Source organism: Kryptolebias marmoratus, linkage group LG2 (genome assembly GCF_001649575.2).
Source record: "Kryptolebias marmoratus isolate JLee-2015 linkage group LG2, ASM164957v2, whole genome shotgun sequence".
NCBI lineage: Eukaryota > Metazoa > Chordata > Actinopteri > Cyprinodontiformes > Rivulidae > Kryptolebias > Kryptolebias marmoratus.
Genome location: NC_051431.1, coordinates 20,059,213 through 20,085,064, shown reverse-complemented (window position 1 = coordinate 20,085,064; position 25,852 = coordinate 20,059,213). Strand labels below are relative to the sequence as shown.

At 42.3% G+C, this 25,852-nt stretch overlaps 2 protein-coding genes and 1 long non-coding RNA gene across 4 annotated transcripts in view; 2 read left to right on the top strand and 1 right to left on the bottom strand.

The window, feature by feature from the left end:
• Window positions 1-5,681: 5,681 nt before the first annotated feature.
• snrpd2 (small nuclear ribonucleoprotein D2 polypeptide) lies at window positions 5,682-8,047 on the top strand. Its single transcript, XM_017420021.3, has 3 exons — window positions 5,682-5,822; window positions 6,719-6,898; window positions 7,635-8,047. Coding segments are annotated over exons 1-3 (357 nt in total). The 5' UTR covers window positions 5,682-5,820; the 3' UTR covers window positions 7,810-8,047.
• Window positions 8,048-14,554: 6,507 nt separating this feature from the next.
• On the bottom strand, window positions 14,555-19,330 carry LOC119617737. Its single transcript, XR_005234130.1, has 3 exons — window positions 18,884-19,330; window positions 18,573-18,662; window positions 14,555-15,723 (listed from the first exon to the last, which is right to left on the bottom strand). It is a non-coding gene; the product is annotated as an uncharacterized LOC119617737 (long non-coding RNA).
• Window positions 17,742-25,852, top strand: part of vaspb (vasodilator stimulated phosphoprotein b) — a 31,978-nt gene continuing 23,867 nt past the window's right edge. The window contains exon 1 of one of the 2 annotated variants that reach the window (XM_017420143.3): window positions 17,742-18,245. In XM_017420143.3, the coding sequence (XP_017275632.1) occupies window positions 18,241-18,245 (5 nt within the window). In that variant the 5' untranslated portion in view covers window positions 17,742-18,240. The remainder of the gene's footprint in view (window positions 18,246-25,852) is intronic. The other variant, XM_017420142.3, reaches the window with a different exon arrangement.

Genomic DNA, 25,852 nt, shown 5'->3' with positions numbered 1-25,852 from the left:
CCACGCCGCCCCGGTGGTCTCCCAGCGAGCCCGGCTGGGCGTCAGCTCAGCGGCGGCGGCGGCGGCGGCGGCAGAGGCGGACATGCTCGTGCAGACGCGCCAGCAGATGTCCTACATCGGGGTGAGCTGCGCGCAAACGCGCCGCCACCAGATCGGCGCCACTTGCGCCGCCTTCTCCGCCTCCATCCCCGCGTGCACGCTGCCGCTGTCGGACCCCTTTAACGTGATCTCCGGACAGGCCAGCTACTTTTACTCCCAGCGGATACCGTGCGCCGCCGCTTTCGGCGCGTGTCCGGACGAGTGCGCCCCGTCCAAGACGTCGCCGGGACACTTTTTATCCAAGAGCGCTCACTCAGAGCTCGGAGGATGCTGCGGGGACTTTCCGAACTACTGCTCCCAGATGGGCTCGAACCCCTCTTTGGCTTGGAATATAGACAAATAGAATTTAAAAAGCCGTTCTTACGATGTATTTAGAAGGAAGAATAGAAGAATTAAAAGGAAATGGGACTCTGAAATATTCTGGCTGAAGACAAATAGCTGTTCCATTCTTCTTTGTGTTGTATAGATAAATCGAAATAAGAAATTTGCAGCTTGTTAAGTGTTTTGTGCAATTTGTGAATAAAAACTGGCAACTGATGCATAAATTAGGCTACTTGGCTTCTTATGTTTCTTTTAAGACATATCTTCCAAAGCCTTTATATGAAAAGTTTTAAATGGACTTCTTCAAACATATATTTTATTATTGCTCTGCAGCTGTTAATTGGAACAGGTTTTTAGCAATTTCTCCAGCTGAATTTTCCTCATTTAACCCCTTTGTATCTGTGCGTGGAAATAGTTGGCCTTTTACATCAAATTAGATTAAAACTAACAAAACTGTCACAAGGTTCATGGTAAATGCTTAATTTAAAGTCCAAAATCTTGCGTTTTAAGCTGACAAAAAAAAGAAAAGACAATTCAAAAAGCCTTATTCTAAATCTAAATAACTGAATTAATTCAAAGAGCTTAAAAGGTTTGAAAACAATTTACTGATTGAGTAAACATTAGTGTTAAATTACAGTAAAAATGCTCATTTGCTGCACTTAATGTTTTATATTTCCTTATTGTTGCGACAAAAAGGAAATCGCAATCCCATTTTAATTACTTTACATGTAATTAAGTGATAAATAATGCATTTTCAAATCGTGTTTTCTTTCCCACCCCTCATTAAAGCCTTGCTGTTGTTGATTGTTCTTATTTGGCAGGGTTATTAAATGTTTCACTCTAGATTTGAGCACGCAAACAGGAATACAGATGGACTAAATTAAGCCTTTAGAGTAAAATGATGTAAAGGATTAATGCACGCGCGTCCAGTCGGTGCTGTGACGTCAGCAGGTAAGCTTCACGTTCAGCTCACACATCATGTGCTTCACTTTGTTTACACATCCCTGCCAGGTAAACTTTCCTTCACCTGCTTTTTTTTTTCCAGGGATGCAAATTAAAAATAATAATGATGAAGAAGGAGGAGGGGGAGAAAAAAACTCCCTTTCTGGATGGCTGCCTTTTCCTTAAACAAAAGCTCTTTTATGGGAACAGACATCAGCCTGTCACGTTCACAGTCGCCTGTGGTTAAAGCAGACAGGCCTGGATCGGGTAACTTCACTTGTTGGCAAACTCACCGTCGAGATGGATACGAAGATAGCTGTTTAATATTTTCAGTGGTGGCATCGTGAGTAATTGTGGTCGCGAGGAGGAGGACGGAGCTGAGAATCAACAAGTTGAGGGGTTGCGAGGTGTTTTTGTAGCAGGAGATCCTGCATGTTCTTGGGTGTAAACAAACTCCATTTACCAGCTCTGATAATCACCATAAACAACAGAGCTCAGGCGCCTTTAATATGTGAACATTTGAGCTTCCAACTCTTGCAGATGTCAACATCCGTCACTTAAAAGTGTCGAAAACCGGATTGACAAAGTGCTGTTAGAGTTTAATCCAGGGTGCCAGTGCATGTTGAAGCACCTTTATTCTGAAACAGCCTAAACATATTGTCCTTGAAATAAAACATGTACATTATACACATAAAAAACAACAACAGTGATCGGTGGGATTTTGGTGTAACGCATGAGAAAACCCAGCTCTCCTTGAAGCTCTTTGAGTCAAACATTCTTCACAGCAGAAGCTTCATTCGAAGTTTAACTGGATCACAGACAGCTGGACGTTACATGACTGAACTGGCATTTTGGTCTCTTTTATGGTTTTCACACAATCACAGTTTAAGTTTTTTTAATAGAATGTTCAGCTGACAGCTGATGGTGCCACACGCTCTAACCTTTGAGCTGTCTAAAATCTATAAACTTCTTCTTAGTCCCACAACTCGTTTTAGTACATATAGAAATTATGCACTGAAATCTAGACATTTTGGCCTTCTGTCACTCAGTGTGTCTCTCACTGCTGTCGGACGTACAGTTTTCTCTCAAATCGCCCCAGAGTGCAGAGAACACACCCAAACTTCCACAGATTTCTGTGATATTTTAGCTCAAAACTGTCTCAAACTGGAAGTAAATGCTCTTGTCGTATTTCCTACTTAAAACACTGTAAAAAGATAAAAATTCATATGTGTGATCATCAACATTTTTGCCGCTCACAGTTGAATTTTTTTTTTTAATTCTCACCTATAGAATTTGCACAGCAACTGTTTGCTTGAGCCTTACTTTCTGTCTGCCTCTCATATGATCCTGGCAGTCAGGGAGTGACAGACACAGGTGTGTGTGTGGTTACCATGGTGATCATAATGAGCAGCTTTAACATTTCCTTTGACCTTGGTTTTCTTTTCCCTTCTTAATTTAGACTTCAAATTGTAAGCATTTTTTTTTTTCTTTACTTAAATTATTACAAAGTTGATTTTGTCATTTGGGACAGAAGTTGCACTGACACCCTTTAAAAAATATCAGAATTTAAAAATTTTTTTTTGTAAGTTTTACCGTTTGTGCAAATGTTGACATCTGTTACTTGTGCTAAAGGTTTTTTTCTGATTTTGACTGTGCTAACTCCAAATAAGCAGAACAATTTCTTTAGACTTTGTGCTCTACAGCCAAAGACATTGCTTAATTTAATTGCAGGTGTAAAGTTTTTACATTTTTCTATCAAAATCCACTGGTTTCTTGAAGTCCCACATGCTTGCATCGAAACAATGTAACCACTACAAGTTGTGTGCAAGCTCTCTGCACCAGAGGGTTTGTTTTTCCCATGAAGTTGTAGTTTTTAAGACCAAATGTCAGCTTATAAAAACTGATTGGACTTGGATTTTGGTGTTGTAATATGTGCTGTAAGTAATACGTATCAACATGGATCAAGAGGTTCAAATGGGTGCCAGCTTGTTCTTTTCCAGCGTCAATGGTCGTTTATGTTTTGAAAGTAAAAGATAATGTTACCTAACTCGTTTCATTTGATTATTAAAAGGACTCCAGGCACTCTTTTCTTGAAATGATTAAAATATCTTTATTTCTGCAGTATATTTGTCTAATAAAACTCCATCGCATTGCTGCTTACAAACCTTCAGAGAGTCAAAGTCAGATTTCATTGTAATCCTAATATATATTACGTGTATAAAAATGGATCTTAAATGTCATCCAAGTTGTTCTGGGACTATTAGGCCTGCAAACGTCCGGTTCTTGCCCATCTGATTGAATGGTTGTTGCTCTCTTAAATGGGCAGCTGCAGAGTGTTTTCGGATAAGCTTCCACAGCCCCAGCACGGTAAGGTAATGCTGGTCCACGTCTTCTAAAACGTGAGCGTCTTGGCTTAGGTGTGCCTCACGCAGGTAGAGAACCACGCTGTCTGGAAATCAATCCCACACGCTCACCTCTCCCGGCAACACACAGGCTGCCATTATCTGCAGCGAGTGATTTCCACAGGTAGATCTGCAACCTTTTGGAACAAGGTGGGTGGGTTGTGCACCCAATGGCGTCTGTCTGTCTCTTGCCAGAAAGCCAATCTCTTAGTGTCTCATTGCTGCTGCGTAGCATACGTTTCTCTCCCTCTGTAACACACACACACACTTTTACTGTGTTAAACAGCAAAACAAAGACTTAATTGTTTGGTTTTCCGTATTACTTTTGGCTGCTTCCTCAGCTTTACTTATTTCACCTAGTACTTTCTAGAGTATAGTATGTTTATTCTGAATCATAGACTGCACTAAAACTTTATTGTTATTTCATTCCCAATCTGTAACAGAGCAAAAGTAACTGAACAAAAATAAGCAGCACGCAGCGATACAACCGCTGACATTTCTGCTTTCACATCAGAATGAGGTGATCGGCAGCTTCCCCACATACAGCCCTGATTCCGAAAACATTTGGATGTTGTGTAAAATGTTAATAAAAACAGGGTGAAATGATTTGCAAATCTGAGGAGAGCAGCTGCTGGAGGTTTTGGAGCGGAAAGTCGTCTCATTCTTGTCTGATGGAGGATTTTAGCTGTTCAACAGTCCTGGGTCTTCTTTACCAGAGTTTTTGTTTCATGATGCATTAAATGTTTTCTGTTGGTGAGAGGTCTGGTCTGCAGGCAGGTCAATTCAGCACCTGGACTCTTCTACTGCAGAACTATGTGGCTGTAAAGGATGCAGTATGTGATTTAAAACTGTCTTGCTCAAATATGTAAGGCAGGGGTCTGCAATCCTGGTCGTCGAGTGCCACCATCCTGCATGTTTGACTTGTTTCCCTGCTCCAACAGACCCGATTCAGTGGTTTAATCACCTATTCGTGTTCTGCAGAAGCCTGTTAATCACCCATTGATTCAAATCAGGTGTGTTGGAGCAGATAAACAAGTAAAACATGCAGGATGGTGGCCCTCGAGGACCAGGATTGCCTATCCCTGAAAAAGACGTCAACATGGGAGCATATGTTTTGCGAAAACCTGTATATATATATATATATATATATATATATATATATATATATATATATATATATATATATATATATATGTGTGTGTGTGTGTGTGTTTCTGTATTGATGGTGCCTTTCCATATGTACAAACTGCCCATGCCAGAGCCACTGATGCACCCCCATACCATCAGAGAAGCAGTATTTTTAACTGTGCTCTGATAACAGGCTGGGTGGTCCCTCTCATCTTTAGTACAGAAGATGTGGCGTTTGGGTATTCAAAAGGAATTAAAATTTTCAATTCATCTGACCACAGAACAGTTATTCCCTTTGAGACGTTGGTGGTGTTTCTGGACGGTGTTCACATATGGCTTCTTCTTTGCATAAGTGATGATGATTTGTGGAGGTGATTCTTAACCCATGCAAGGATTTTCATAACAGGATCAGACCTGTTTCTAATGCAATACAATACAAAATTTTCAATACAAAATTATGTTTATTTTGCTCAAATAGGAAAACTCCATATTCATTAGAGCTGAGCTACACTAAATATGTAATATGGTAAATGATATCCAGTTATAAAGACATATACTACAGCTTACAAGGTGCAACAGTTGGAAGTAACAGCGATGTCAACACACTAAAATATTAGTGGATAAAATATTTTATTAAATGAGTACAGACAAATTTGGGTGCTTGAAAACTGTATGAAATTGCTGATTCTCAGTCAGTAACGCAGAAAACCAACCAGTGACAAGAATAAAAACATAATATCTCACTTATCGACACCATGCAAAATGACCCTTAGTCTGTGTAGTAACCCGGAAGTTATAGTAACTGTTTGACGCGCGTGCTGAACAACCCGGAAGTGGATTTCTCCACGCGAATCGTTGCTGAAACGAAGCAGCCGGTGGAGTTTAGCGCAGTACATCTTACGAAAACTGTTCTTTTACACAATCAGCCATGTAAGTATCTTTGACGAAAAGCCGGTTTGTGGGGAAAGCTTTAAATTTTTATTTTATTTTTTCGTCTCGGAGCTCGCGCTGCGAGTCGATGCGTTTAGCGGCTAAAAATGCTAACCTGGTTAGCCTTTTCACAGCCTAGGCTAGTTAGCTTGAGTTGTGTAGCTCTTCACCTGCCTTCGCGCTTGTCTTTTTCATGACTAACTAGGTCTAATCTGCGTGAATTCGCGTAAAAAGCCAGGTTTAAAGGTTTAAAACATTGTTTCGGTGCGACGTTAGTAAGAAGTCTGAAGTCATGGTAAGAGTTGATAAAAGCTGTTTGCTAAATGCTAATAAGCAGCACACAGGGAGCCCTGCTTGCTCTAAATTTAGATCAATTTTATTTAAAGATAAATTAGTCTTTTTCAGTGTCTGAGCAATTTTTGTATGCTTGCCTGTGTGCTAAACACTGTTGTATTTATACTTGTTTTTGAACAGTTGAATAGTAATTAATTTACTACTGTATAATGTTGTGTTTGTGTAGGTGTTATTTTGTCTCTTTATTTTGAAACGTGTTAACATTTTTGTTAGTTCATTAGTATCCTATAGCTATAATAGTAATAGTACTTGTTATAGTTCTTAATAGTACTATTTTTTTCTCCTATAACACAGCTTTAATTAAACTCAGTTCAAGTTCAAACAACAGTAATCACAGGTAACTATACCAAGAAGTAACCAGACCAAATTATAAACACCATTCAAATGATGGAATAGTTTTATAATTGGATTAAGATAAACTCCTACAAACAATAAATAATAAAACTTAAGGGAAAATACTTTAGGCCAGGATGTACCGCATGTCCTCCGTACTGAAGTGTGCAAAAGTAACTGGACCGGTGTCGTTTGCTTTTGACTCCTAGGAGTCTGTTAACAAAGCCCAAGTCGGAGATGACTCCCGAGGAGCTGCAGAAACGTGAGGAGGAAGAGTTCAACACTGGGCCGCTGTCGGTGCTCACCCAGTCGGTGAAGAACAACACTCAGGTCCTCATCAACTGTCGCAATAACAAGAAGCTGCTGGGAAGAGTCAAAGCGTTTGACAGGTACTGAGTCAGTGACTAACTTATTAAATACGCTCGAGGGGAGGAACACGGCCTGCTTTTTTGTCTGGGGGGGAAAATATCAGTGCTACATTTGTGCAAAACATTTAAAACTTTGGGTGTGGTGGTTTCTGAAAATCATAAATCTGATTTTTTTTTTTAATGACTGATCATGTTTATCATTGTCTGAGTTTGTGTCGGTGCTTGAACGTGCTCTGGACTTATTAAATAAGAGAAAAAAAAATAAACAACCTACGCATTTGGTAATTTAAAAACATATATAGTTTTGAATATTTATGCCCCCCTATCAGCCACTGCTCCAAACTGGCATTGATTCATGCTTTATAAAACATGCCTTTTTTCGTTCTTCACTCATGAAGGCTAATTAAAGTCACACAAACTGTTTCGAATGCAGAGAAAGGGTATGCTGCTAACTCTGCTAGTCGAGGGTTTTTATGCCGTTTTATTTCCATCGGTCTGATGGATCAGCGTGGAGTGGGTGTGCGTGTGTTCTGTCGGTAAAGCTGAGCTCACCTGTGACCATAGGCTCCACTTTTTATTCCTTTCAAAATAAACTACAGCAGCAGAAAGATGCTGAGACGCTCAGTTGTTTGGAGTTGGGTTTTTTTTCTGTTTTTGCAACATTAAAGAATATTTATAAGGATTTCATATAGTGTGAATACCTATTTTTCTCTTAGTAGGATTATATTTTAATAATCTGTCCTTATTACTGTTTCAGGCATTGCAACATGGTCCTGGAGAACGTGAAAGAAATGTGGACGGAAGTTCCCAAAAGTGGAAAGGGAAAGAAGAAATCAAAGCCCGTAAATAAAGACCGCTACATTTCTAAAATGTTCCTCAGGGGCGACTCCGTGATCGTGGTGCTGAGGAATCCTCTCATCACAGGAAAATGAACTCTTTATGAGGCGTCCAGCTGAAACTCTGACGTCTTGTTTAGGAGATGTGAACGCACGAGTTTGTCGTATGATAACCTTTTTTTTTTGTTTGTTTTGACTCGTTTTTGTTTCCTTGGCGTTTGCTTTGAAGAGTAAACAAATTGTTTCCAGTTTCGAGAAGACGTGACCGGGCACAACAGTTGCTCACCTCCGCTCTGTCTTTTTCATTTTAATAATAAAAGTGAAGAATAGAATATACGTCGTTCTGGTGTTTACTAACTTACCATATTTCCCTTCGCTCCATCAGCCCTTTCTCCATCAGATAAGTATGTGAAAATGGAGAAAAGCTTTTCCTGGGTATTTTTGCCGGTCTCGTCTCCTCTCTGTCGCTCTCCCCTGACACCATCTTGGGTGTCGGGGCTTGATTTCAGCCAGCAGCGCTCGACGTTGCGACAAACTGCCGTTTAAAGGCCCGCTGCATTATTGATGAGACCAGATGTGCTGACTGTCACTTCACACCCTCGCCTCGCCATTTCAGGCCGCCCCTCTGCCGCTCGGCCCCTCCTGACCACTTTGTTAATTGTCCTAATAGCTCAGCAGCAAGTGTCCCGTTACGTCTCCGGCAGTTGGCGTCTAACCTCTCCGCTCCGGTGCTCTCAGGTTTAGTGGTTGGGCGCGAGTAAATCAAACGCTCGTGTTTTTTTTAGAGCTTTAGCGAATTGACTGCCATTGATTTCTGAATTGGTCTTTGTGTTCCCTCTGGTTTTACCTGCTAGCTTTGTTTTAAGGATGTGACTGTGTGTGTGTGTGTCCACAAACGCTGTATTTACTTGTAAGTAGCCCTGATTTATATTCCTGCTAATCTGTCAACTAAAAGCTTTGACGGATGATACTTTCTCTGCTAACTCTGGTGAGCCCACGAGGCCAGCACCTGTGTGTGTGTGTAACACACTCTGATTTACAGCTCCCAGATGAGGCCTGCCAGAGGGAGGACCAGTCTGAGCACTGGATTTAATCACAGTTAACCTTCAAAATGGTTTGAATAACTAATAAAGTTGTGCTTAAGGCAACTCTGACTCTGTAGGAGCTAATATTAGCAGGAGCTGAAGGATGATCAGCAGCCGCTTCATAAGCCTCTAATTCAGTCACTTTGTTGTTAATGACTGTTCTAACGTGGTAGTCACTTGTCAGAAAAGGAGACCATTAAATAGACATTAATCGAGTTAACACTGGGTGACCGAAGCTGCTTTTACTTCATAAACGGAACGTGTTTTATTTCAAGACGCTTAAAAGAGATCAGACTTTTAAAAGGGGAGTTTTTGTGGAAAGGTTGTAAATAATATCTTACCTGCTGTAGATGGGTATTTGAACAACCTTGGTTTGGAGTAATACCGTATTTTCTGCACTATAGGGCGCACTGGATTATAAGGTGCTCTGTCAATGAATGGTCCATATTTTGAACTTTTGTCATATATAAAGTTCGGATGGAGCCTCCAAAACGGCAATCTCAAAAAGTTCCTAGTAGATCACACAGACATTATTTTAGCAAACTTTACTCCTCTATTATTTTTACATTTCATGGTTATTCCAGCAGAAATGTTATATATTACATCTGCAAGTCCATAAAGGAGCCCTTTAGACCAAGAGTGGAAAGAGTGGCGCTGCGCTCTAACATCCATTCATTTTTTTCTTGCAAACTAGCTCCACGCAAAAAAAAAAGCTAGACATTAAGCTGCTCCCTGCTGAGCAGAAAGCAAAGACGGAGCTGGCTGAAAGTGGCAGGTCAGTGAGGAGAGACGCGCCCCCTTCACTGCGGGGATCTATAACCTTGCTGCATAAGACTGAGCCTAAAGTTTTCTTTAACGTCTGCCCAAAACGTAGTTTACGCCGTCTTTTCGACACGCTGAAACTGGAGATCACGCCAGCCCTGTCAGTTTCACCAGGAGCTTGCCTTCGGCGTCCGAACAACATGGTGGCTTTGCCCAAAAGAGTCCAGAGGCACACTTTGAGCGTCTCTGTCAAAAAAAAACCTGGACATCTAAAGGTTGTTTTGGGTCAGGTGACACATCTCAACAGTGAAAGGTGAAACTGCAGCATCCTGGGACAAACCCTGCCCGAAGCTGCTGCTGCTGCTGCTGGGGGGGGTGTCTGTTTGGAGATAAAAACAACTTTGAGGAGCTAATTTGTTGGGTATCATCGCTCCCGTTTCTCGTGTTACCTCACTCATCTCAAAGACACTTCAAGAAGCCTCCTTCCCTTCAGATTTTGACTGGGGGGGCCGGAACGGATGAGCGGTCCATGGGCAGGAAGGCAGATGTTTTATTCAGTAGGTAAGCGATAACGGCGGCGGGAGGGGCAAGTGTGATTACGATAGCGATCGGCCATGCCGCGATACTCGGCCTCCCCCCCCGGGCAACGCGACACCCCGCGGGGCATCGATCGGGCCCCTGTAACCGGAGCTGCCGCGCAGTTTGTTTTCAAGCAGAGCGCGGCGGTCCCGGGTGTCAGAGCTGCCAGGTCCGGGTGGAAGAGGAAGAGGAGAAGGATGGGAGGTGTAGGTGTCAGCTCGGTGAACACAAACACACACACATCATCATCATCTCACAGAAAGGACACCGAGCCGCAGTGGAAACACCGGGGGTCCGGCGCACGGACACCCGGACCCGGTTTCCGATCAGACGCCCCTGTCACTGAGAGGACGGGCAGAAATAAATTGTCTTCTGTGGTCCACATTTCTGCCACAAACATCACTTTTTTTAATATACATATTTTTAGTCTGTTCAGGAAAGCAAGTTATGAAATTGTGATGATTTAGTTTTTAAAAAAAAACTTTTTACCTCCTTAAAATGTCTTTAATAAGTAAAAACTATAAGCCTTTTTAAATCTGAGTAAACTTTATGCAGTCTGGGATGTTTTTTCCTTCTTTTTATAATTTCTTGCTTTTTTTCACATCATTCGATTATTCCAGGAATGATGAAACTCATTAGAAGTCCATTTCTGAATAAACAGCAGAAATGTGTATGTCACACACTGATTTGGTCATTTGAGTTGTATAATCTGTGACACTTGTTAGGACAAAATTAAAAAAAATGAACCTTTTTTCTCTTTTAGGATGCAAAGCTCGACTGTTTGAAGAAGCTTTGGAAAACAGTAAAACAAAACAACAGATTAGAAATAGATCTGGTTTTATCCTAAGGAAGTTAATCAGATGCATTACTGCTTTATATTACTACAGCAGATTTATAGTTTAATTAATATTAATGGTAATTAGAGTGAAAATTTCTACCATTTTGTTTGATCAAATTATCAACCAAAAATGATCAACAATTAGATTAATTCATTGTTCACGTGGCTTTTTTATTTAAGTTCTCCACTTAATATAATCCTGTGAGTATTGTTTATTTGAATTAAAAAGAAGAATGATAAACTTGTAGAATTTGAGGCTCTACAACAAGCCTGCAGAATAAATAGAGGAACTCCCTGAATGTGTTTAAAGAATTGAAATCTGTGTCTCAGATAACCCGCAGCATGATGTCCAGTATCTACAACCATTTAATAAAGTGGGCCAGTTCCCATTTAAGTTACATTTTATTTATAAAATCCACATTTACCTAGAGTCAGTTTTTCCACTGATTAAAAAAAGGTAATTGAAGACCAGAGTATAGATTTTTATTTACATAGAAACAACTGAAACCATGAAATGTTTGCTTTGACGTGTTATCTTTATATTATTAGGACAAAGAGCTTCGCCTAAAACCAGTCAAATCTGTGAATATGTTGACTGGAAAATAAATCTGTATCAGCAGCCATGTAGACACCGACCATGTGTTTTTACTCTGCGTTTTGTGGATACTCATTTGAAGTCAGGAGAGATAAGCTCTCTAATGACAGTATATGTTGCCATTAAATCCAGTTTATCAGCCTCAGGCTCGACTGAAACTCCTTTATTTTTATCTTTTGCTGTTCGTTTGCCTTGACGTTATCGCACTGAGCTCCTGCCAAGTTTTAAAGAACAACCTCACGCCAACTCAGAAATGAAAACAGCAGAAAATACTAAATAATAGTAATAGAGGAAGCTGTCAGTTCACTCCTGTGTGAAGTTTTCAACACAAACCAGAGGTCCCTGTGTAACACAGCAGCACTATGCTGCCACCTAGTGGATGATATAGTGACGTGCAGCTCCAATCACAACAGTAATCAAGTTGTCAAACAAATTGTGATTTTTTTTCCTCTTTAAACTCTTAACAGGGTCTGATTACAATAATTATTTAAGATTTAACAGGTCATCAAACATCAAATTTAAAGAACTTTATGTTTCTTTTTTTTTCTTTCTTTTTAATTTCTCCCTAAACCCTTCATATTTATCCAGAGGTGGAATACAAACATAGAGCTTAAACACAATTTTAACATTCTCAGTTATCTGATTTTATGCTACATTATGCTACATGTGAGAGAAGGATGTGTTGGATTTATCTGACGGCTACGAGATAGAAAGATGAAGATGTTATATGAAGTGAGCTACAACATGCAGCTGAAAATGATTTACAATGAGCCTTGTAAGGAATTGGGTAATGGGGTTACATTTCAGACTTTTATATGTTCAACAAAAGAACATATTTTGAGGTTCTTAATTGTTTTATTAGAATAAACGTTGACTTAGCAGCTACAAAAGAAAAGTAGAGGACAATTTTTATTTTATTTTTATAGCTATCTGGTGTTTTTTTGTATTTAAAACAGTATTTGGGGGCGAAAGGGCCGATTAGAGTAGCTCCACCTCCAGCAGCTACAACATCAACATTTATGCTCTGACATCCTGTTGCTACAGTATTGTTGTCAGGTGGTTTTGTATTGGATGGAGGAGGAGGACTCGCCATGGCAACCCCTGAAAAGGGAACAGCCAAAAGAAGAAGAACAAGAAGAAGGAGAAGAAGAAGCCTTGTGTACTTTATTTTAGGGAGATTTTAAAAAATATAACACTTTCACTTCTAAATAAGCATTTTTAGATTTTCACCTACTCAACAGCATACAGTAAAACACTTGGGATCCTTACTATCTTTATATTTTCAGCACTTCGCTCTGTGGACACAAGCTGCTCAGCTGCACTCAGGATGTGAGTCACTGCTTTGGCAAATAAATGTTCACGGCTAAAGAGAAATGAATGAATGTTTGGTTGTAGTTTATATTTTAAAGATGTGTGGCTAGTGCCTATTGAGTTACCGTTGTTGTTTTCTTTTCTTCTTTCCTCTCTGAGGAATTCGGGGCTCACATTTCTGGACTTTCTTTAAATCCCTCTGCGGACCTTTTCCTCAGCTGGCCTCAGCCCAAGACCTCCTAGTAAAGACTGCCTCCAGTTTACAGATCTTACCCTCCTGTAGCCATGAGAGAAAAACAGGATTTTCTTTTAAAGCGGTGGCTCAGGCCTTTTGAAGTGGGATTCTATGGAGTGGTCGTAAACTATCAGTGTCCTGCTTGTTGCAGCTAGCTCTTTGAACAACCTCAGTTTGGAGAAATGGCGGTTTCTTTCTGACTGAACTGACTCGTCTAAGTGGGACCAACGCTGTACAGCATTTATCTTGAAAGTTAGAACTCAGACCTGGGAACGACGGTCGGGTCCAGCTTAACCTCGTGCCAGATACAGGTCAGAAAACCAGTCGGATTTGCTGATTGTTGTGCTCAGTAACCAGGCTAAGTGACATTAGCAACACAAGCTGATGATTTATTTCTCTGCCTTCTGAAGCATAAATCTCCACCTTCCCAAGGAGGAAATCCAGCTTCGGGTTTTCCCAACTTGGAATTCGGAAATTCCGACTTCTGAGTGCCAAAGGGCAATCACACCACGACACCAAAACGGATTGTTGCCGTCATAAAACCACTTCAATCTCAGGAGGTTCATTGTGGTTCAGCCAAACACTAATTTATAAATCTTTACATTGCTGCCAGTTTCAGAACATGCGGTTATTTGTTGATAATTAAATGATTTTTTTTCTTTTTTTATTCAGAAACAGCAGCGGTGCAGCCTTGGGGCACTTCTGGCAGGAATATCATAATCTTTCTGTGGTCGTATGGAACTGACAGCAAACTCAAGGTTGAACTCTTTTTCTCTAAACTGATGTCGCTCAAATGGTCATCTACAACAGGTGAGATAATCACTGTTCATAATCTTTCCAAAGAACAACTTCAAATGATCTGAACTCCATACTGATTTATCCGACCCTGGTAAACCTCTGGATCAACATTTTGTCTCAGAGGCTGAAGATCTGTTGTTTAATTCTCTCTTTTTTTATCCACCTCTACTATTCGACTAAAACTGGAGGGTGAAGCTTTCAGGCGCTGCATCAGAACTCCTGACTCCTTGGTGTAAGATCGGTGTGGTGTGTAAACTTTAACGACCCCTGGACAGACAGAGTGAGGAAGAGCAGCGTAAAAGTGAAATCCAGTGTGGCTGGGGAGGTTCTGTCAGAAGCCCCCTTTGGCTCGGAGGTCTCTGCTGCGGGTGGAGCCGACCACACCACGTCAGGCCGTGAGCACATGAGCCGCGGTAAATGGGAGGAGCAGAGCAGAGGAGAAGCCTCAGTTTACCGTGGGACTGTTTCAGATTCTCTTCCAGGCGGCTTGACGGGAACTGGGACCAACATGAGCCCGTCCACACACACGGAGCAGAGGCTCTCACGAAACACACCTGCGGTTTGCCCGGCCTCTCTGAGCTTCAGGAGAGACAAGCGGCTTGAAATGAAACACCGGCGTGTGGCTCAGAGGGGTCAGCTTGTAGCCTATGTGTGAGAATGTGCACAGTGAAACTGGGCATGCTGGCTTTCTGGTTGTGTACACATGCCACACAGACGTAATGCATTCCTCTCACATCCTCTCTTCCACTTCAACATCTCAGGGCTGGAGACCGGGTCATGTGAGAGGTCAAACAGCCACCTCCCCCCACACCCACCCACCTTTTCTTTGTAAAAACTATTCATAGCTGACTTTCACATTGGAAACTAACACGTGCCTTTTATTCACAGGAAGTTTACACTGACGCCTGTTTAATCTAAGCTGTCTTATCAATCGGAGAAAAATCTGGTTTTCATTCCTGATGCGTTACTCATGAAACGCTGCCTATTTTTGGGCAGACCACAACGGCGAGTTCACCCAGACAGCCAGCAGGGCGAGGTGCAGGGCTGAGCCAGGCCTCCAGCTGCCATGGCCTGCTGCCTTCAAGCCCTTCAGGAAACTCAAAACTCAGCACGCCGTTTCTGCCATTCCAACTGTTTCTGTGCAGGACTTGGAGTGGAGAAAATGCTTGCAGCTTCAGTGCGGCGGGAAATGTTTTGACACCTGATTGAGCAGAAATACGTTCCTTTATCGTTGCTTCGTATTTTATCTTTGCAGTTTCCTGCGAATGACAGCTTTCTCGTCGTGTCAGACATTTCATAACATGAAGCGCTTCGCCTGGTCGTTTCATTGATCACTGCGTCTCATTTCACCACCTGAGCTGTGGGTATCAGTGTACAAGCTAAAACAGTGTACGTCTTCAGGTTTGGGAACCGAACACAGGACTGAGGAAAAGGCCCTCATGTCCAACCCTAAATAGCTTTTATTCTGTCTTGTGTTAGTTTTGTCTGAAAAACTACTGGTGTCATTTTTAAAGCACATTACTATATTGGCTCCAGACAGACTTAATGCTGAAAACAATCATGCCTAATCAACATCTGACCATTACTTCATGTCCTATTCCCATACGAGGACACTGCATTGAAAAAGGGCACACCGAGCACAAGCTTGAATCTCAGGCAGTTTAATAATAATAACAACAAATAATTAATGCAGAAAATTCCTTTTGGTTCAGGCGAAACTTAACGTCAGCAGAGCATCATGTAGAGCAGAGGTACCCAATCCCCGGGCTGCGGACCGGGACCGGTCCGTGGGTCATTTGGTACCGGGCTGCACAGAAAGAACAATTAACTTACAGTATTTCTGTTTTTTTATTTCAATGAAATACCCCAATCCCAATTCTCTCCACTACATCCGTCTATGACTCACTCTTGATGCGTGTCAAAACGCTTATCTAGGTCACGTGATCCGTTACCGCTAAAAACAAACTCACAAGCAGCTAAATGAGTAAAAAAACAAATGTCTCTGGAAGCCGTAGATGGGACCGTCTCGTTACTGAGAAACAGGCTCAGGGCTCCCACTGATTCAGCGTGATGGTGAGTTGTATTCTTTGTGCACTTTATATTTGTGGTGTATCTTATATTGCCATATTGATCAGAGAACATTAGGGGAGAGGGTGTTATTCATGTTGATAACGCAGCTAACAAAGCTGCGAGTACACGCTGGATTTACGTTTATTATGTTTTTAAAAAATACCTCAGTTTTCATGCCGCTCGTATCATTTTATTTTGTTGTATTTATCCGTCATACCTTTAAAGGCCGGTCCATGGAGCAAAAAAGGTTGGGGGACCGCTGATGTAGAGTACATTTGCTTGTAAATGTAAGATATCAGCCTTAAGGGGTGATTAATAAATGCTGAACTGTATCCCTGACTGTGGGTGGGCCCGAGGAGGACACGGCCCTGCAACTTCCTCTAATTCAATCAATAAAATAAAACAAGCTCTACCACGGCCTGTCCAAGCTGTATCCCCACCTGGCGCCCACTGACTGCCGGTGACCCCTGACCTTCAGTGGGATCAAGCGGGTATAGAGAATTGACTGATGGATGTTAAACACATTAAGCCTCCAGTCTGCAGATAAACTTAAATAACCTTACTGATGCAGATTTTGATCTGGGGACTTTACAAAGTCCAGCTCTGCTTCACAGATCTGTAATTGTTCGGCTTTGATGCTCTCTGTTGTCACTGTGTCTCGAGCAGGTTTGTCTTTTTTTTTCTTTGAGTACATTTTTTGCGTGCCTGAGTAATAGCGCGAATGCTCATTCAGCAGTCACGCTATTGTTTTCCTGTTTCTATTTTCTCCTGTTTGTGTTTTTAGCAATTTTCGGCCTCCTTTGTGCTGTTTTAATCCTTCACATATCAAAACGTTTGGCTCGATCAGGAACAGCGTGCTGCGACTTTTAGTGTTTGTAACGTTTATGCTCTTTGATTTATTTTAAATTTCTTTTACAAAATAATCTCCCAGTAGAAATATACCGAGCTCTCCTTAATTACTTCAAAACGTTTGATCTTTTTAACACCTGCTTCGGCATTCTTGCTCTATTTTTTTTTGTCTTCTTATGCTACCTTTAGCTACTGTCTTGCAAATTGTAGCTTTTAGCTGTAGTTTTGCTAAGTTTAGCTTTTAGCTGTGGGTTTTCCGAGGCTGTGGGGGTTCGAGCCCAGGCCGTGTCAAGGACGGGCATCCGGCATAAAGCATTTCCCAAACTTTGTGCACGAGTTCACTCACTGCAGTGACCTCTAACCGGACAGAGCAGCTAAAGAAAGCCGTAGTTTGTGACATTTATCTTTTAGCTACTAGCACGCTACGTGTAGCTTTTAGCTGAAGTACTGCTAATTTTACCTTTTGTTCTTGTTTCAACAATTCAATTAATTTAACAATTCATTCTTCAACAAAGTCATTCAGCACTCAGCTACATGCCTTTATACAAAAATATGTGTTGAATCTTGTGGCTGACCCACTTATATCCGTCCCAGTTCTGAATTAATTCCTCTCTGCACCAGTGTCATGGAGTGGAAAACTGAAATAAAAAAAACAAATAAATAAAGAACACGTTCCTAATAAGTGGACTTGAGTGTGTTGTTGGAGTAAATATATATCTGTTACTTTCTGTCAGCTTGTTAGGCTCTGAAATGGCTTCCAAAGAGAAATCACGCAGCAGGAGCGCTTGAAGCGCCAACTCACATTCCCGAATGGATTTTTTGTATGGTTTTTACGAGGCGCCCGTGAACGCATCTCGGGATTACTTTTGAAGCGGGCGGGTTGGGCCCCGGGCGGACTCCGGTGAATTTACACGGACTGACCGAGCCGCGGGCGGAACCAGAACGAGCCCGGCGGACGGAGGCACACGAGGCGGGTTTCCCGGAGCGGAGGCGACACAGCTGAAAGTGCGAAGAGGAGAGAAGTAAGGAGGGGGTGGAGGTTTTTCGCGTAGCCGCGCTTCTTCGTGGCTCCGCTTCTTCTTCTCATGGGATAGTTATTGGAGTTGACAAGCCCGCTCCACTACTGTATTACTCCCTCCTCCTTCTCCTCTTCCTCCTCCTCCTCCTCCTCCTCCTCTCCCGCTCCACACAACCAGGAAATCGTCGAGGTGTGCTTCTTTATCCCGCTGGTGGCTACCCCCCGTTCGCGGGTGCAGATGCGCTTCTTTTTCCTCCGGTTTGGCTCCTTCTTCTTCTTTTTTCCCCCCCCTAATTTCACTGGAGAGACTCTTAACGCCGGCCTTTCACCGCTGAAGTCAACCCACGAAGTTGCCTTCGAGGAGAGGACCTCCACTGTGGCCGAACAATGAGGTGCGTAAAAGCGGCTCAAATCCCCTCCGTGCTCATTGTGTTTTTCCAGGCTGCATTTTTGTCTTTTCGGCAAAACAAGTTTCTGTGGAGGGCGGCCGTTTGGAGTCGGGGCCCCTGAACGCCTCACGGCTCTGCCTGTTTTTTTGTTTTGTTTTTTTTTTTGCTTAACTGGTTTCTAAACGCGTCTCACAAATAACTATCTTATATATATATATATATATATATATATATATATATATATGTTGTTTTGAATAGAAAGACTCGACTGTTTTTGTAACCTTCACCTAAGCTGCTTGGGGGAAACAAACAAAAAAGGGTTTGTTTTACCTGCTCAGGCGATTAAGAAATCTTCACAAGTTGGGGTAGTCGAGCAGGTCAGATGACAACATACTTTTCTAAGTAATTGTCTCTCATTACCTGTAAGAGTTACATAAACAGTCACTAACACGAGGGAAACAACATTGCAAACATCTCGTACTTTAATTTAAAAAAAAAAACACGGATTCATGACTTAAGAGGTCAGTTTAATTAAGGGTGTTGCTCAAAGGCACTCAAAGCTATAAAAGGGAGCTGCTTTGGCTGCACAGATGATCTGTTCATATCGTCATCATGCATTCCACAGACTTACATTAACCTACCCCCTGTTCTGCTGTTTGCCCCCCTCCTCCTCCTCTTCTTCCTCCTCCTCGTCTTTGTGAGTGCCGGGGTTTTGCACCAGCAACACAGCACTGCCATCAGCAAGAGTCATGTTCACAAATTCCACGTCCTGTTGCAGCCTGTGCAGCTGGCAATTACAGACTTGGAAGTCTCCCGTCTGGCCCTCTGGTCTCAGATTTAAACACTACACCGCCATTTATGTCAGGAAACAGCTGGAAACTTTTTTTTTGTCAACTCAAAGAGTTCAACTCAGGACCTTAAAGAAGAACATGGCGGTGCAGCCGGGCGCTAATAACCCAAGTGACTAGTTTGCCTTTCTTCTTTTCTTTTCTTTTCTCTTTTTTTATTTAATCTCACACCTATCACAGTGACCTTTCTGTAACAATGTGCTCCAGCTCATGCACATAAAGGGCCGACCCAGGGTTTCTGTTTGCTTTGTGCATATTTCCGCCTGGTTACTTTGAACACTTGAGCTGCCTGAAATCTTGTCCCAGAGTGGCGTTGGATGCACACATTTAGCCGCCACCGACCCACTGACCGGTGAAGATCACTATCACCCGGTGATGGCGGGCGATAATGTGTGTGTGCCCTGCGCAAAATACTTCTTGAACCACTGGGTGGGCGTCGGAGTCTGCTCGAATCACGATACCAGCCAACGTCAGCCAACACACACACACCAAAAATGGGTTAAAGTGTGAATTTGGCAGATTTTGAGCTAGCGCGACATATTGTGGCATCGCACAAGATTGTCCATAATGTCTTTTTTTTTTTTTAACCAAAACGGTTACACATCCGTCATCCATCAACGTGAGATGATCTTAGTCTAAAGCTTAGGCAGGGAAAGGCAGCGGGCGATATGCATTCCCTCAAGGAACGCTAGGTCTTTAATTCCATTAGCACGCCTAACAAAACAGATGGCTTTGTTATGTCAAAGTAAAAAAAAAAACATAAAAAACTGCGGTATTGGAAGAGATTGTATCTGTTTTTATCTTTATCTGTAAATCTGTAAAGATAGTGAATGAATTACTGTCGGGGACGCAAGTAAACATCACCGTGGCTACACCCTGTCCCGCCGCTGTGGTGCACAAAAGCAATTATTAACCGTGGTACAGTGAGATAAGCAGAGTGCCAGATTGTTGAATTGCTCTGCTAATCATAAAACAGTACTCTGACTTGAGCATTTATATCTGTGTTCAGGCTTTCCCCCTCCATGCGTCGCCTCTTTACGTTCAGAGGGTTACATCTGCGTCAGTGAATGGCGCTCGGACTCCAAACGGACCCCTGTTTGTGGCCCAAAAGGCCCTTGCTTCACCTCCGCACGATAGGTGACGACTGGTATGCGACTCTGCTCGTGTACATTGTGGCGTGGAGCGTCAACGTTGACGCAGACGGGGCGCTCGGTTGGGCCCCAAAGTTCAGCCACCGGCCCGTTTGAGAAAGCGGGTCCGCGAAGCACCCCCTGAACTCCGCTGGTGTGAAATGTTTTCGAAAACAATGGCGATGGGCTCGGGAACCGGGCGTCACGTTTTGCATCAGCGTCACGGGGAATAATAACTACCGTGCCCGTATCACTTCATCGGCACTGCAGGCACTTATTCCTGTTGTCACAGGAAGTGAAGCATCCATTTGCATCGTGATTCACTGTTATTGTCAGCGAGGTGACTCCCAGCTCCCGCTGTGACTCACTGGCTCGGTTTCTAGCCCTCCTGACACTGGCATTATGTCTGCCTCAGGCCTGAGAATTAATGCTCTTGTTGGGATCGTGCAGACAGGTGTAACGTGTCTGCTTGGCACGTTGTTTTCGTTGTTTTGGGTCTGCCCAGCATCCCGAGCTCCGTTCAGGACCGATGCATGCGTGGCAGCGACGCAGCGTCGCTCTCGCAGGAGCTTCGTATTGATCAGCGTTAAAAGCAGAAGGCAGAAGGACTCCCACCCCCACCCCCCCGTCCATTCCACTCCACCTCTTCTTTTGTGTCTCAGCAGCACTTTTCTCTGGCGGCAGCTAGAGAGGAATGCAGTGAGTTTTGCCGTTTTGCTGTCGTCATCTTCTGTTGTAACAGTGTTTTGTTTTTTCACGAGCCTGTGTCTCAACAGGCCAGTAGCTTGTTGTTATTTCAGAAAGAAGTTTAGTAATGTTATTGCCGAGGCCAACTTCGTAATGATCTCTGGATGAAACTCATCGGGGTTGCGACAGCAGCGCGTTCCTGCCCGTTGTGTAATGTTTGTGATGCGCTGCTGGTATTTCGTGTCTCCACTTGTCCCGACTAATCCCTCGCGCAGTCCGATTTTTCATTTTTGAAGTCTGATATTAGTGGCTGAGGCGGCGCTTGCACATGAGTCAGCTAGTGGGTTTTTTGGTTAGCACTAAGTGAACCCGCTTCATTCGGCTCCGGGTCACTTCAGGCAGCGTCTCAGTGGGTTGAGACTCAAACTTGACTCAGTATTGCGGAGAAAGAAAAAAAAAAAGCGCAGATTTTCAGTTGTCTCACTGGGGGAAAAAAAAAACTGTATTCTGTGCCCACCTTGGCAGCTGCCCCTACATTTATATTTTAATCTACCGGAGTACGCTTTTGAAATGAAGATAAGCAGATTTGGACCTGTGTTTTTTTTAAAATAATTATTATTTATCATCAGTGCAGGGTTTTTATTTTAGACCTGGACATGTTCTTTACCAAAACAGAGCATCCAGCGTAGTCTAAATGAAAGTCTAATGAAAATGGGCAAACTCAAAGAAATAACTCAACTGTCTATTTATTTTTATTTTTTTTACACTGGCTCTTGAACGTGAGACTCCAGGTGGGTCCCTGACTGCGTTTTTCTCCAGTTGACGCTCTTCTTTCGACACACTTACTTCCCACCCTGGAGGCTGCTGCAACTCAAGCAGACACACTGAGGACCTCTGCGATCCTTTTTGAGACATTTCCAGGCTCCCTGGTGAATCCTGTTTGCTAACTAGTCGCGAGCCGCTGCAGCTCAGTGAGATACTACCTTTAGTCCTTTTGCCACTTTGGATCCCCTTCCTGTGGCAACCTGGACTCGAACCCGCAGCCTCAGCATAACACTGACCACCAAGCTATCGTAGCCCCAAGTACCGAAGATAAATGTTTTTTTTTTTTTTAAATGGTCATTTGTACCTTTACTCATGCCTTTGTTGACACCAGAGACTCACACACACAGCCAATGATCTGTTTATTTTAAATCGAGGCATTTTTTTCAATTGATTGGTGTTTGAACAGCTGACCACACTGCACTCCTGATTAACGGCAGGCGTGCCGCAATATGGCTGCCATAAAACGTAGCGACGCAAGGCTGTGGCGTGGAAGCGTTTTAAAATGCACACGGCGAGAGCAGCTCAGCAGCTACGTGAAACGTTCGTCATTCATTTTTGTGTGGCAGTTGTGACGGAGCTACATTTAAATCCACCATTTATTTTAACAAGACATTTTAAAACCCAAACGCTCAGCTGAGCGCCCAAACCTCACCCAGCTAACTCTTAAACGCGGGGAGCTTTAAAGAGGAAAGACGAGAGATGAAGCAAAAATAATTACCAAATTGGTGATTGAATACATCTCTCTGGATGACCAGCCAAGTGGTGTGGTGAAGGAAAGAGGGTTTTGCCACCCTTTTGGAGCCGTTGGAGCCACGGTTCGTCCGACCTTCCCCATGATAATTTAAAAAACAACTTGAGGAACGACATGAACACACATTTCTTTACTGCAGTGTAGATCTACTAAGGTTTGAAGCACAAAATGGCATTGATTTTTAATACATAAATAGGTACTTATTGTATGTACCGGTAATCTGCTAGTCCGTCCTTTTTTTTTAAAGTGAAATAACGCAAGTATTGGAGGACTTGACATTGGTCAGTCTTTAACCTTATGTAACCTGGTTTTGGGGACAAAAAAAGTCCTCTCCAACCAAATTCCAGCCAGTAAACCTAACCACTTCCTGGGTACGAAGTGTTCAGAAAGGTTGAAGTTCAGAGTGGCTAAAGGATGAAGTGTCCAGCACCTGCCAGGCCACTTCTGCCAACCAAAACCTCTGATTTGCGGAGTCACTGACCTTAGCAGACTTTGCTTTATAAATCTGAGAATTTTTTGTGTATTCCAAAATAACTTTTAGCAGACTTTTAAACGAACATCTGCTGATATTTCCACCTAAGACTGCACTTCTGAAGCAATGACTAAAACTGCACCTGTCACAGTTTTCTTGACTGGTTTCAATTTCTGATAGCAGTAGTTAAAAAAACAACTTTCTAATTTATTTATATATATAATTTATCCATTAAGATACAAAGCTTCCACTACAGTACCTGAAAATGTAAATTTCCACCAAGTTAATGGACAGAAGTATTTATACAAATAAAAACCTGACTAATATTTAAGTTTTAGAACTGATTTCATCTACTAACTGACTGATCGGTGCATCCCTAGCAGTAACTGTTTTCATGTGTGGGGTGTTTTTGTGCGACCTTTACGTCGTTGGCTTCATTTTATGCATCATAGATGGCTGCATGTTGTTTTATACATCAAAAGATCCCTTAAAGTGTCACTGGACGGTTTGGATGACAGTGCATATGAATGATCACAACACACCCATGCCTCTTTATTCTTAAAAAAAAAAAAAGGCCCTGCTGTGTATTAGTTTTATTTCCCTCAAAACCCAGTCATTGCTACCCCCNCTTCGTCCTGAAACAATTTACCCCTCTTGGCCCTCCCACACTCATAAATAGGCCATTATGCCGGCCTGCCTCTTGGATTAGACGCTTTGCTACTGGAGTTGCTCAACATACAAAATCCTCTATTGTCCGCTTTGCGGCATCGCCAGTTTCCTTGGTGGTTGCTGCTGTTTTTGTGTCGTCTTGCGCCTCTGGGCTGTTTTGTTCTCTTTGGTTTTCTTTGTTTTTCTTCTGTGATCTTTTTTTAAATTATTTTACATTACTGGTGGCTAGTTTGTGGGCTAATTAGTCATTAAGTAAGCTTACCGTTTTGAAGCCTGTGCTGAAACCTGAGCCGTAAAGAGAAGCGTTATATTATTGTAAAGTGCCTTCGGGCCTTGTAAACAACACAGCAGTTAAAAAAACGACTGTCTTTATTTAAATCGTCTCATTGGCGTTTTCCCCCAAAGCGTTGGAAGTAAGCGGTGGGATTTGGGTAATTTGTGTAAGGGCAATCCAGCTCCTAATGGGAATGCTCTTTCTGCTAAACATGGAAATGGGAAGCAAACGTTTCTTTAGAGAGTGACCGCTGCTCCCGTAGACATTAGCATGGGTGGGAAAGTAAACTCTTTGTTAGTCTGTTTCAAACCTAGTCGTATTTGTTCAGTTCAGACCAAAACCGGTGCTTCTGGATGTGGAGCTGGTCGTTGGTTTTTCCTCACATAACCATAGTGATACACTTTTGGAAATTTTCTTGATTTTAAAAAAAGGCAATCTGTATAAATCGCCCCTTCGCTACAAAACAGAACGATGAGCAAAATGAGTTGGACATTAATCCGAGGATAAATCATCTACTGACTGCACAGGAAAAAAAAAACACTCTGTTAATGATTGTAAAATAAGTTTGCAGCCTTGAATCAGTCGAGAAGAAAGTTGGACGTGTTTTGTCTCTGTCCTTTTTCCCTGAGGGCGTAATAGTCAACAGAGACTTTAGATGTAGCGTTTCCTGCACAGTCACCAGCACAACTGCGTGGGTTTTTGCCTCGTTTCTTTTCTTTCTGTTTGGTCGAAAAATGTAAGCAGTAAGCCGTTGCCGTTACGCAAACTACCTCAGCTTCATACAGAGTCAATATTCTTCATAGCTGTTAGGAAAATACAGAACATTTGGACTATTTAAAGTGTGTGCAACTTTTTATATTGATGCAATGAATCATCAGGCCAGGAAACGGCAACATTTTACTCATGTGTATAAAAAAAAAATTACATTAGTGTTGCGAAAATTATTGTAAAACTGGGTGTTTCATTGGTCCACATTAGTATTTAGGGTGTAAATTTATCCAGGCCTCATGATTCATTTCTGACTCACTTGGTAATAATTCAATAAATGCACAAAGATAAAAAAAAAACCTATAGTTAGCTATATAAACTATACTTAGTTTATAATCACACAGGACTAATTTACCATAAATAAACACAAGCAGAGACGTCAGGCTGATTTCTTTTTAAATGGAAAGCACTTTCAGAGATCAGACAAGTTAGTTTAAAAAACAACAACAAAAAAAGGCAGACTTATTTTAGTTCCTGTTTCTGCTCACTTCTGTCACTTAACGATAAGAGCCTAGCTTGTATACTTTAGTGACTTCAATTTAAAACTTATTGCCAATCCTTCACAGCTTCTTATGTTAGCTTAAAATTCCAACCACGGTTTAATCCTAAAATCATGGTAATTCTTATATATTTCTTTATTTTAGGTTTCACAGCAGTTGAAAGTGATGCAAAGGAGAACATGGAACGAAAATCCCTAAATTCATAGGTTCTAAACATGAGTGTGATGCAGACTCTGTTATGTTTTCCATCAGTGCAGAATCATTACACTTTAAAATCGCAGAACTCCTTTTTTATGACGTTAATGCAAATCCAAACCACATTCGTACACAGACGCCAGCTGCTGTAGCTGTAAGTACAGCTTGGTTGGAATAAATCTTTTGCATGGCAGGAGATTTGGTCAAAAGGTGATTTCTGGCTCCTCGTCAGGTTCTATACTTTCAGAAAACTGAACTGGCCTTCGGGCAGATGTGTTAAACACTCTGTCGCTCACAGAAAAGCAAAACCTTTGTTCCTGAAAAGGTTTGCACCACGTTGAACAAACCCTGAACTGGCGATTGTATCATCTCCGAACAACCAGCTGGCTCATGGTGGTTCAGAGGGGGATTCTGGAGAAACCCCCTCTGTTCTGTCATGGGGGGGGGGGGGGACACAGAACTGATCAGCAGCACCGTTCTCACCCGACTGA